Genomic DNA, 13,410 nt, shown 5'->3' on the forward strand with positions numbered 1-13,410 from the left:
ATTTAGGTATAAACATTTACAAAATGTATATACAATCAATAGTACAAAATCGAGTAAACTGTCTTGCGAGGTACTAAAATAAATCATAGGAAAATTATTCGGTTTAAAAAACAACAACAATTGAATTTATAACTAAATATAACGCTTCATCAGCGAACCAAAATCCTTTTAATATCATATTTCAAAAGTGATTTGGGTTACCAGTATTTACAAGAAATCACTAAATGGCCATTTGTAAGAAATAATGAGAGATTACACGTTCACTACACCAAACTGAAATTGAAATTTCGCCGAAAGACACACACACCATGTTGTATAAATGGGGACGGACGAACGTTCGGACGGACAGATAGACGAACATGTTCAAACCAACTTCGTTGAACAGGTTCAGTATGAGAAACTTAATTACAGCATGGGGTGACTTTGAAAACCAACATTAAGCTATGCTTAAAGTAGAATGTGCCTAATTTGTTCACGGTTTATCAAAAATTGACGCAAACATCAAAAACGAAAAAAAAAATGCATTGAATCGGGAATATGCTGAATTCCATATTAAAACTAAAAGTCCTAACGGAACACTACTACTTCAGCTTTGGGTGCATTTCATATGTAAAGAAAGGTAAAGACATGATTTAAAATTGCTTAAAGACCCATGACTGAATAACTGCATTATTTTGTGTTTCTACGATGGTAAAATTACACATGATTTGCATAAAAATTGAGAAATGCAAGTGTTTAGTAATAACTTTACAGTAGCATATATTAGGTAAAATGTTTTTGTCTAAACATACCATTGATTAATGAAGCAGTATACACAATACTTGTTGTATTTAAAGTTTATATATGTGTACGAAAATGTATGTCACTAGGTTTTGGTGGATCTTTAATACGCTCGCAATTCCTTAATCATCTAAAAATATATCATTAATAAAGATTAAAAATAGCATTGTAATGCTAGTATAGTTTATGACATTACGTATTGATTGCAACGACATACGTGTATGTAAAAATAAGTTACACCAAATACCCTTCTTTCAAATTTTGATAATATAGATATATCATGCAATCCTTGTCTGACAAAATACACTGTATTAAGGTGAACAGGTAGTCCCCACCGGTTCCAGTGTTTAGTTTCATTTGTTTTAATGACAGTACTTCCATTTTTTTTTAAATTTTGATATTACCTACAGTAATAAATGAAAAATATGTACTATATGTTTTGATTTTTAGATTTTAGATTTAACCCTTATCATGCTGGACAAGATAGAATCTGCGTTTGCAACCAGTGCAGATCATGATCAGCCTGCACATCCTTGCAGTCTGAACATGACCTGCACTGTTCGCCATTCAGTAGGTATCTTTTTGGTAAGCACCCCTTTTAACAGTAAATGATACTGTCCAAATTGAAATAAAAGATGGATAAATTCCTTTTAGAAATTTAAAGATTGTGTGCCTATTTTTCACTTGTGCATTAAAATTAAACTAACACTAGGTTTGACATGAGGTCACACACAATGTAATAAATAGCACTTCCTTTACTAAGTCATTTACTCTAGCATGTATAAATGTTTCCCCTTTGTTTCTTCCAAACTCTCGCTTGCTGTACTCATCATTTGAGCTCCTGTAATCTCCTAACTAACTAATGCATACGTTTAACTGTTAATAGTACAGATTTACCAGAACGTATATTACTCCATAAAAGGTATTATCTGTTCTACTTTTATGATATCAACTACTTGTTCGCAAAAATAACTTATGTTTACGAAGTGAAACCAGTCACAAGGAATTGCGTAAATGTTTTTGTGTTGTAATTACGGCGCACACTAAAATAGTAAGCTACAAAAAAAACAGATAATAATGATATCCTTTCAAAGTATATAGATATAGGACATGACAATCTTACAGTCGCCGTCGGGTACATATGGAATGTTCGTGAATTATTAATAATGGCATTTGACATTTTAAAGCTAGTTTTTAAGTAGGAAAACGAACAGCATGTGACTTAAGATTTTAAATCAACATCATCAATGGAGTCATCTGATTTAAATGAAGAGAGAACTCAAACGGTTAACGACAAGCTTGAGGATATAATCAACACTTATTTGTCAATTCTCGACCACCAGCAAAATGAAATTTATGAAGTACGTATGATGCATCATGAAGTTTGGAGAGATGTGCACCAAGTAACAGGCATTTCAGAAACACGTGCCGGTAGTAGAGTTGAGAGGTATATACCATTTCCATTCAACTTCTTTCAGTTTTATCACGAAAAGTAAAATGTCACAATTGTATTGTTTTATTCGGGTCTCACTTGATTGTAACAATTTTTTACCTGACGTGCACTTTGCGAGTAACCTTCCAACATACATTATGCAATCAGAGGTAAAATAATTAGATAAGACGTGCCATATATTTTTCAAAAAATTTTCATGAGACGTTTGCATCGCCAAAACGATCAAACCTGCAACTGTCATAGTCTATTGCTTTTCATACAAAGCTAATCCGGCGAGCTCAATATTTTATAACATTCTAAATCCCAAAAAATATTTCCATTTGATAATAACTGGTCAAAAATATTAGTGAAATGAAAAACACACCATTTCGTGAATGATATGGGGGAATATTTGAAGTTAGATATTTTTAGAAAGTTACTATAAAATATTTCAGGTATACAAAGATATTGCCGATCGGTTCAAAATCCGACGTGGATTATAAACTTTGCGTTCAAGATGTTGAAATTGATATGTACGAAGATGAGAAGCTGTATGCCGTGCCTTGTCCAGCAAAAGCGTATTGTAAGTTATATATTACGGCTAAAGGAATGGCTATGGTTGAAGAAAATAAATTGCTCTCAAAACTTTTTAGATTTTCAATTTTCAAATGTCAGAAATCTGAAATATATATGGTGAAGCCAGCAATATTTAAAACTAATGTTGTAGAACACTGCAAATTTGAGATGAGGGAAACAGGTGATCAAAGGTCACCGACTAGTCCAGCTGTGAGCGGAGAAGGAGCCCTTAATCCTTATGACATAGTCCCATGCTTGATGTTCAAGAGTTGGCCTAACTTTATAAGGAAGACAGTTTTGGATATGTATATCTTCAAGTCAAGTAAAGGTGTCCCTTTACCAGTATTTATAGTACCAACAGGGAATCCATTGTCTGAAACCAGAAATCTGGAGTGGCGGCTATCATTCGCCGTATTAGAAATTGAGATATTTCGACAATTGAAAAGTCACCAAAGGCGTCTTTACGGACTTGCAAAATACCTGTTTAAAGTAGTTTTCGAAGACCTTGAACTCATTCAGTCATATCATTTAAAAATTTTGTTTCTACGAAGACTTGAAGATGACGATCTTGTCCAAGCTAAGCCGCTATCTTTTCTACACGACTTTTTCAAATACGTCCTAGACGCCATTGAAAAACAATACATTACTCACCTTTTCATCGATGACTGTAACATATATCCTGTTCACTACCATTCTGATAGGAAAAAAGAACAATTTCGTTTGAGGGTCGAACATGACAACTTTCTATCAGTTACCAGATGTAAGATTAAGGAAATCATATCCCATGACACAAGAACAAATATTACCGAGTGGAAATCTTGGTTAGAAAGTATGAAACAAGCGTTAGAAGATCGCAGGGATGCCGGTTTGTCCGAGGTTTGGATAGCAGAGTATCTCACACGGCTTCTGAGCGTTATTGTCTATTGCCTTCAGAAAAGTCAATCCCAGAATAAACTTCACAACGCTGTAAAAAATCTAGTACAACTTGTACATGCTAACCAGCACAACAAGTACATTAAAAGAGTTAAACCAAATATTAGTTGCTTGTTGAATGATGTTTACCAAATGGACATGATTTCTGACATTGGAACTGAACCAGTAAAATCTTGTGACCGAGCAAGTTTTGCTATTAACAGAGCATTTTATTGTTACGAAAGAAATGATATCGATGGCGTCAGCCAATATCTCCAGGAAGCTGAAAACACAGTCATAAACACAGAAACTGTTGGAATATCTGTCACTAAATTCCACAATGGGATAGACCAACCTCTTGACTTTGTAATCAGTTACTGCCAGGAAAAGCTGAATGCAAATCGTTTCTATCTCTGCCCGAACGTTACCCGCTTACATATTAATATTCAGCTTCGAATCAGAAAAATGAATGGTCTGTTAAAGCAGAAGGTAAGTGAGAATCAGAGTAAGAATGCTGCTATTTCGCAAACATCCACCACTTTCGTGCAGGATTACGTCACCTTTATGGACATATTTGCCGATGACATTCTCCAAACATCAAATGATATAGCTAAACTAGTTACTGAACTAGTAAACGCTGCAAATGCTGCAGCGCCGTAGCCACACTGAGGCAAACCGAGGCAGTTGCCTCGGTTAAAATTTGAGGAGCCAAAAAGAGTAAAAAGTAGGCATATCACACTGATGAAAAATTCAGTTATAAAAGTTCAATAAAAAGTATATTAATATCATTAGAATATATCATAGTATCATTTGCCTCATGGCAAAGTGAGGCAGAAATCATAGCAGTCATATTGATAGCCTTGCTAGGCCCGGGTCCAGGGTCTGGCCGAGAAGGCCGGTGCCCCACCCCCAAGTTGGCTGAGAAGTGAACTATACTCATCAAAGTTGCACCCAATTATTTATTATTATTATTATCAAATTTAAACCCAAAAGCGCACCAGAGGCCACTATTTCATACCAATATTTCAGAAAAATCCAGGGGAACAGCCCCCTGACCCCACTTAAATGAGGGTGAGCCCCCTCCCATACATCAAAATTAATACCAAAAATTCATCAGAGGCCATCATTTCAATTTTTCCAGCGGGAGAGCCCTCTGACCCCCTTAAAATAAGGGGGTTCCCCCTACAGTACCTCAACATTTAGACCAACAAATGTACCATAGGCCAATATTTCGTATCTGTATTTCAAAATTTTCCAGGAAAGAGAGCCCACTGAATCCACTAAAATAAGCGGGGAACCCCCTCCCATAAATTTAGACCAATAATGAACCAGAGGTCACCATTTCATACCTGTATTTCCAAATTTTCCAGGGGAAGAGCACCCAGACCCCCCCTCCCCCGCCTCCCTATAACGAGGAGGTTCCCCTTAGAGTGCCTAAAAAATTTGGACAAAAAATGCGCCATAGGCCGTCATTTCATATCTGTATTTTAAAAAATCCCCAGGAATAGAGCACCACCACCACCACCACCACCACAACCCCACCCACCCCCTCATCCCATAAAAAGAAGGGGTTACCATTCAGTACCTCAAAATTAAAAAGAAAACACCAGCGCCCACCATTTCATATACATATTTATAAACTTTCCAGGGGGGACCCCCTGACCCACCCCAATCCCCACCGCCCCTAACACGGACAGAGCTACCACGACTACCTCCTCTCGGGCTATAAACTAATAAACTACTGATAAATAGCATGTCGTTGTATGTCTTTACTGGTGGTTTTTATGCCCCCGAAGGGAGGCATATAGTTTTTGAACCGTCTGTCGGTCTGTCAGTCTGTCGGTCTGTCCGCATTTTTCGTGTCCGGTCCATATCTTTGTCATCGATTGATAGATTTTCAAATAACTTGGCATGAATGTGTACCACAGTAAGACGACGTGTCGCGGGCAAGACCCAGGTCCGTACCTCAAAGGTCAAGGTCACACTTAGACATTAAAGGTTATTGCATTGATGGGCGTGTCCGGTCCATATCTTTGTCATCGATGGATGGATTTTCAAATAACTTGGCATGAATGTGTACCACAGTAAGACGACGTGTCGCGCGCAAGACCCAGGTCCGTACCTCAAAGGTCAAGGTCACACTTAGACATTAAGGGATAGTGTATTGATGGGCGTGTCCGGTCCATATCTTTGTCATCGGTGGATGGATTTTCAAATAACTTGGCATGAATGTGTACCACAGTAAGACGACGTGTCGCATGCAAGACCCAGGTCCGTATCTCAAAGGTCAAGGTCACAGACATTAAGGGATAGTGTATTGATGGGCGTGTCCGGTCCATATCTTTGTCATCGGTGGATGGATTTTCAAATAACTTGGCATGAATGTGTGCCACAGTAAGACGACGTGTCATGCGCAAGACCCAGGTCCGTAGCTCAAAGGTCAAGGTCACACTTAGATGTTAAAGGTCTTTTTTCATGATAGTGCATTGATGGGCGTGTCCGGTCCATATCTTTGTCATTCATGCATGGATTTTAAAATAACTACGCATAAATGTGTGACACAGTAAGACGATGTGTCGCGCGCAAGACCCAGCTCCGTAGGTCAAAGGTCCTAAACTCAAACATCGGCCATAACTATTTATTTAAAGTGCCATCGGGGGCATGTGTCATTCTATGGAGACAGCTCTTGTTATTTCTATGTATCTGACTTTATTAGACTAGGATAAATCCCCTGCTATCATTTTTATCAATATAATTTTTTCTTAAAATATGAAAGTAATTGTGATAAATAGGGCTGAAAGGACAATTTTACTGTGATATAACACAGTCTGATAGTGCTCCAGAACGCATCAGGGACGTCCGGTGGAAAAACATCGGGGGTGGGGGTGGATATCCACCCACCCCCTAAATTGCCTCGGTTAAAATTTGTGTCTGGCTACGGCACTGTGCTGCCAGTATAAGAGAACCGTACACAGGCAAACTTTCTTACAAGCACGCGAGCTTTTTGCTTTTAATGGGATATAGAGAACAATTTTCCAGATCTGCACACCGGGCTTTGCGAGAAATTCCAGTTGTCTTTAACCATGATTACACTTTGTACGACAAGAGAGAGCTAGCAACAAATTTTGATCTAAGATAATGGTTTAAGACAAAATGTAAAAAAAAAAAATCAAATTTTAAAATTGCTGGTTCATCTCAGACATTAGATAAATTAAACGATAGGTTTACTTTCAATGTGTATTGGCTGCATAATTTTGTAAACATTTATTGATCGGCAAGCCTACAATAAGTGTTTAGAAATAGCTTAAAAAGAAACATTTCGAGTTTTGCATTTAGCGCAACGAAGTTTAGTTATATGTTGAGTCATTTGTTAAGTTATAGACCAACTAAAGACAGGCTATTTTATACCACGTATGCATTTTTATAAATTAAGACACATTGTATAATTTTAAGTGGTATCGAGACAATTTATTTTTACATACACGTCAGTCAAAAGAATATATTGCCAATTTTAATTTTAGTCACATCTTATATAATAAATATATTGTATGTAAGTGATTAGTAGCGAAAGTGCATTTTAAGCGTCCGTCGTTTTGCATTATATATTTATTATTAATCTTGTAAAATGTCGATAATTCTATTTCTGTGAAGCTTGTTTCTCATTTGGAAATTGTTGACTTTCGAATTTATTAAAAATGTTACAATAAAGTTTCACATTTGCAAGTTGCTATCGTATTTATATTTGATATGACATCACATCCAACATGTCCAACTAAGATGAATGTGTTATATTGTTTGAACTAGTCCTTTTATCTGCCCGTCCGTCTATTTGTCCGTCCGTCTGTTTCTTTGTCCGTCCGTCCATGTGTACAGACCTCTTTTGTCACTAAGTCCTTTAATGTGATCAACTAAAATCTCTGTTTTAGTGCTGTAGACATGAAGTGCATCACCGTTAAATGTGGGTTGAGGGCCAGGAGTTATTGCCCTTCGATTGTTCACGTATATACCATACAACGAAATCACTTTGTGTTGCAAACTCATCATTCAATATTCAAACTGTATCTTTGGTGCTTGGGGCGTTGACATACCTTGGGATTTATTAATAAAGTCAGGTCAAATTGATCTTTTCAAAATCAGTTATACTACTTTGATTTTTTCCGTAAGTCTGCGAAAGCTTGTTTTTAGAACTTTTACTCCACATATACTGATGATAGTGTGTAATGCCTACATACATTGAAACTTCACTGTTTAAAAGTTGTTCAAAATATCTAAATGACAACTATATCATATACAAAAGGAAAATGAATGTATGGTAGTATATACAATAATATTTCTACTTTTTACACACTTTAAATTTTATATTATCTTTATCATACTGTCATACCAACGTTTTTATATCAGATTTTATATTTGATATATTATCTGTGGAAGTAAACTGATAAAGCATGTATTTAAAGCAAGCTTATCAGTACGTTACAAATCATTTCATTGTTGGCAGATGACCTTTGATACATGTATACCAAATCAGATGTCGTACATGGTTAATTCTACCCCGAGTTGTGAAATAGTTTCTACCTTATGATACTGCCTTAATCACGACCTGTGCGATTAAATTATCAACACTATGAGAAAATGTTATATGTACAATCTCTGATAAGGTATCACTTAAAAACGTGCTAAAATAATTCCAGGTACAGGAAGCCAGTTAAAAATTATTACGCAAATATAAGCTGCGTTGTAACTACTAGTGTCACTAAAGTCTATCTATAATTATACAATGGTGAAAACAATTTTTATTATACTTTCATAAAAAAAATCTTACATATAGTCATAAGAAATGAAAAATCCATCAATCAACCAGGGACTGACAGACTAATTGTATTATCTGGCACTAAATACCATTGTTCTAAATTATTTGGATTTTAAGGAACGCTCACAGTTTAATTGCGCCAGGTCGTCTCAGGCTGTGTTAACGTCCAATTTACTTCTCTAACGATGCAATCTATAGGATTTACTTGTCTTACCACGTAGTTTACTGAATTAACCACAGAGTTTATAGGATTTACTTGTCTTACCACGTAGTTTACTGAATTAACCACAGAGTTTATAGGATTTACTTGTCTTACCACGTAGTTTACTGAATTAACCACAGAGTTTATAGGATTTACTTGTCTTACCACGTAGTTTACTGAATTAACCACAGAGTTTATAGGATTTACTTGTCTAACCACGTAGTTACTGAATTAACCACAAGGTTTATATGATTTGCTAGTCTAGGCAAGGAGTTTATACGATTTACTTGTCTAACCACGGAGTTAATATGTTTTTTTTACTTGTCTAACCACGGAATCTTTATGAAAATATTCGCATCTATTTCACATTATGCAATCGCAGTACTTAAATGACTGTGCATGAAACACAAAACTGTAGCCATTCTAAATTTAGCGACACGTATTCAAGTAGATATACAATGATGTAATGGTTTTCCTGTATTGGCAAATATAAATGCAGTCGTTTTTTTGCAGTCTAATCGTATGTTTACTAATGCATTTAATTCAATTCAATAGGATTATTACAACTGTACCAGTGCATTGGTATTCGGCTGCCATGCTTTTTTTTTATGCCAGGCCGAATGCATTACTTAGATCTGTGTACAATTTTGCAAAATAAGACTAAACATTCAATAGAAACGGTGATTTGTTTAGGCATAGAAACGTCAAAACGCAATCTCATTCTATCATTCTGGACGGCATACTTGATTTTACGAATAAAGCTTTCCGTTATCTTTCCATATCCGATAAGAGTTGTGTTGAATACAGGGTTTTATGGAGCCTCCGTGGTTGCTGACTTCAAACCACTTGCCCCTCACCGGTACCGATGTGAGTTCGAACATCACTCAGAGCGTTGAATTCTTGATGTGCTGGATTACGGCACGTCGGTGGTTATATCCAAGTGCCCATCCGTGATAAAATAATGCACAGGTCATCTGGGAATGTCATCCACCATGAAAACTGGTTTGTTGCCATATGACCTGTAATAGTGTCAGTGCGAAGTTAAAACCAACAAATATAAAAAGAGGGTTTTTATTGTGAAATACAATGCTTTATTTCGGACAGAAAATTTGTTGACTTTCAATTAATAGCATTATGCACTAGTTGTTTTGCTACTATATAAACATTGCTCATTGAAGTACAATCGACAAACAAGGAGCTGCGTTCAGTAAACGCTTGATGCCCCCGGTGGCATCCTTGTCGATACAAAGCAACCTAAGTCCAAAACGAGGTCAAGGTCAAGGTCAAACTGATGTCAGGTAATATTTGAAGATGGGGAATGGTCACAGGTTACATCTGTATTAGTATCAATTCATTCTTGTAAGCGGTATTGATGCTAGACGAAACGGTCCCATTTGGTTAACCAAGAGATGGCCCATATAAAACAACCTAAGTCCAAAATGAGGTCAAGGTCAAACTGAGGTCAGGTGATGTCTGAAGATGAGGAATGGTCACAAGTTACACCTGCATTAGTATCAAGTTATTCTAGTGAGGGGTATTGATGCTAGACGAAACGGTCCCATTTGGTTAACCTCGTACGGACGGACGAACGAACGGACAGGACAATCACTATATGCCTCCTACATCCGGGGGCATAAAACGCGAACATAAAGGATAATTGATATTAGTTATTGTAGTGACATGTGCAGTCATAATGACAATGTCGATTGTAGTTAAATATGTATACAAAGCACCCGGTCCATTGAAGTTTATTTTAATCCGAAATATGATATGGTACTTGATCACACTTCCTTACAACCATTTATTTATTGTCATTATAATGATTAGGTCATGTTTAAAATGCACACATAGATTCAATGATTTTGAAAATCTAAATATAATTCATTGATTTTTAAAGAGAATTCCTATAGTTTTTTTCCTTTTAAGATTTTTTTTTTTAAATTCACATGTATGATACGGAAATGTGTGCTGAAAACAATGAACAAATAAAAACAATGGGTCACCAGGCTTGCTTTTGTGAAAAATTGTTTTGAACACACCCACTGTTGCTGAATTCAACATTTTCATAAATTTTCTGCTTTGTTATAAATACCAACCAAAATATACATCAAGACAGCACAATAAGGTTTATTCTTTTTAAAGATTTTACTATATACTTATTTGATATCATAGTTATATTTGTAATACTATATCCTTACAATAATGGGTAAAAATGAAAAACAAATCTTGTTTCATATTTACTTTTGTGAAATTTTTTCAATGAAAAATACCCATAGTGAAGACTATATTTTTAAATTTTGAAAAAAAAAAACAAAACAAAAACAAACTGTTTCATAGATTTTTTGCCTGTTTTTCTTGTGTTATTAATTAATAATTGTATTGTGAGCATAAAAATGGCTAAAAATGTATGGGTCACAAGGCTAAATTTTATGTTAAGACCGCTTGAATACAACACCTATTCGGACGAAAAATGGCGTGAACCTGACCAAATTGATTACATATCTATCTGCTAGAAGTTAAAAAAGGTTTTAAAAATTCTTAATTATTTCTATAATTGAATACTAAACATCTGAAATGAGATGTTGTCTTATCAGTACTAAGTCAATTGTCTTACATTATATGAACAACACTGTCTTTGTGCTAAAATGCGATGTGAAAACATAACCACAAAAATGGCAAGATACCTGTCAGGCATGATACTTGTTAATACAACATAAACCAGTATCAACATTTGATTACTGATAAAACTTATCAAAAATGTTATTTCATTCAAGATTCCTCATATTTAAGATTGTCTGTCAAATGTTTCAACAAATGTTGACTTCACTTCAGTTTTAATAATATACCTTATGAAAACAGAATTTGTCCTAACTGTCACATATTAGAGGATGAGTATCATTTTGTCATTGAATGTCAGGAGTTTGTAGATTTAAGAAAACAGTATATAAGAAAGTATTTCTAGAACCAACCAAGTTATTTATTAATGAAAATAGTAAAGATAATCGAAATCTCGCAACGTATATCTTTAAAGCTTTTGAAAAAAGGAGGTATCTAAATAGATAAACTCTAATGTTTAAATAGCTTATACACATGCTTGGGTTATCAAAATTGTCTCTCCCAAACGTGTTATAACTGATACCTATGAATTACTGAAATAATTGTTAAACTTGTATTTACATATCTGCTATCTTGCCATACATGTTATATTTATTACTTTGTACGTATATTGAAGATACGCTGAAAGATCTTGTTTGATTTATTGCATAATAAAGATTATTCCTCTTTGTTTCATTATAACCAGTCATGTGTCCAACCGTGCATATTATTAGTTACACTGCTTGTTGGTGACAGGATACGTGATATACGCTGTCTCGAAAATCCATATCAGGCTCGAGCGAAGCTGTGTAACGATTTTATCTTGCCGACTACCCTTTACTTACACGCTATTATATAATATTTTGTAAATTAACAAAGTGGCAGCCATTTTTTAATCAAAATTCATATCTGAAATGTACTAGCAGGATATGGAAAATATCCTGTCTCCACGTGACGTCTATTGACCAACAGAAATGCAAGAAACTTGTAGGAGGCAAGATAAGAAGTTGTATTATTAGATAAAATACGTTTTGATTTGTCAGGTATGCTTCCTATACGAATAAAAACATTTTAACGCGAACTTGTGACACGTGCGCGACCCCCTATACATCATTCATTAGAATCGCAAGTTCCTTTCTACTTCATAGTAAACAGTCTTTAGCTTTGGACAACTAACTTTTCATTGTATTTGAGTGTGTTATTCACAGACGTATCTGGTAAACTATTTCATTTGCAATTGTTCTTTTGGTAATAACCGCGTGAGATGTTTTACATTATTAAGTCTGCGCATTTGTGTGTGTGTGTGTCATATAAATAACGGTGTCTACTTGTAGGAGTGAACACAATGCCCAACTTTATAGTGCTGCCTCACTGGAATATCACGCTGTAGACACGTGGCATGATACCCCACCCAGTCACATTATACTGACACCAGGCTGACCAGTCCGTCTGCGTATTTCCATCTACGCAATTGTTGTATTACAATTCGTATTTTATCATTTTATATTTTTAGGTTTTCTTTGTATGCACTATACGGGAACTCTGTTCAATAAATGAGCCGCGCCATGAGAAAACCAACATAGTGGCTTTGCGACCAGCATGGATCCAGACTAGCCTGCGCATCCGCGCAGTCTGGTCAGGATCCATGCTGTTTGTTTGTTTGTTTTGGGTTTAACGCCGATTTTCAACAGTATTTCAGTCATGTAACGGCGGGAAGTTAACCTAACCAGTGTTCCTGGATTCTGTACCAGTACAAACCTGTTCTCTGCAAGTAACTGCCAACTTCCCCACATGAATTAGAGGTGGAGGACTAATGATTTCAGACACAATGTCGTTTATCAAATAATCACGGAGAACATACGCCCCGCCCGAGGATCGAACTCGCGACCCCGAGATCCGTAGACCAACGCTCTTACCTACTGAGCTAAGCGGGCGGATGGATCCATGCTGTCCACTTTCATAACATATTGCTATTAGAGAAACTGTTAGCATCCGCGCAGTCGGGTCAGGATCCATGCTGTTCGCAAAGCCACTATATTGGTTTTCCCATGACACGGCTCAAATGTAAAGTATCTGCAACATAGTTGAGTGTACCATAAACCC

At 36.0% G+C, this 13,410-nt stretch overlaps 1 protein-coding gene across 1 annotated transcript; it reads left to right on the plus strand.

Moving 5' to 3' along the window:
- Window positions 1–1,793: 1,793 nt before the first annotated feature.
- LOC123534992 (uncharacterized) lies at window positions 1,794–4,360 on the plus strand. Its single transcript, XM_045317498.2, has 2 exons — window positions 1,794–2,227; window positions 2,668–4,360. The coding sequence occupies exons 1-2, from the start codon at window positions 2,028–2,030 to the stop codon at window positions 4,358–4,360; spliced, it is 1,893 nt and encodes a 630-aa protein (XP_045173433.2). The 5' UTR covers window positions 1,794–2,027.
- The last annotated feature ends 9,050 nt before the right edge of the window (window positions 4,361–13,410 follow it).

This window comes from Mercenaria mercenaria, chromosome 12 (genome assembly GCF_021730395.1).
Source record: "Mercenaria mercenaria strain notata chromosome 12, MADL_Memer_1, whole genome shotgun sequence".
Taxonomy (NCBI): domain Eukaryota; kingdom Metazoa; phylum Mollusca; class Bivalvia; order Venerida; family Veneridae; genus Mercenaria; species Mercenaria mercenaria.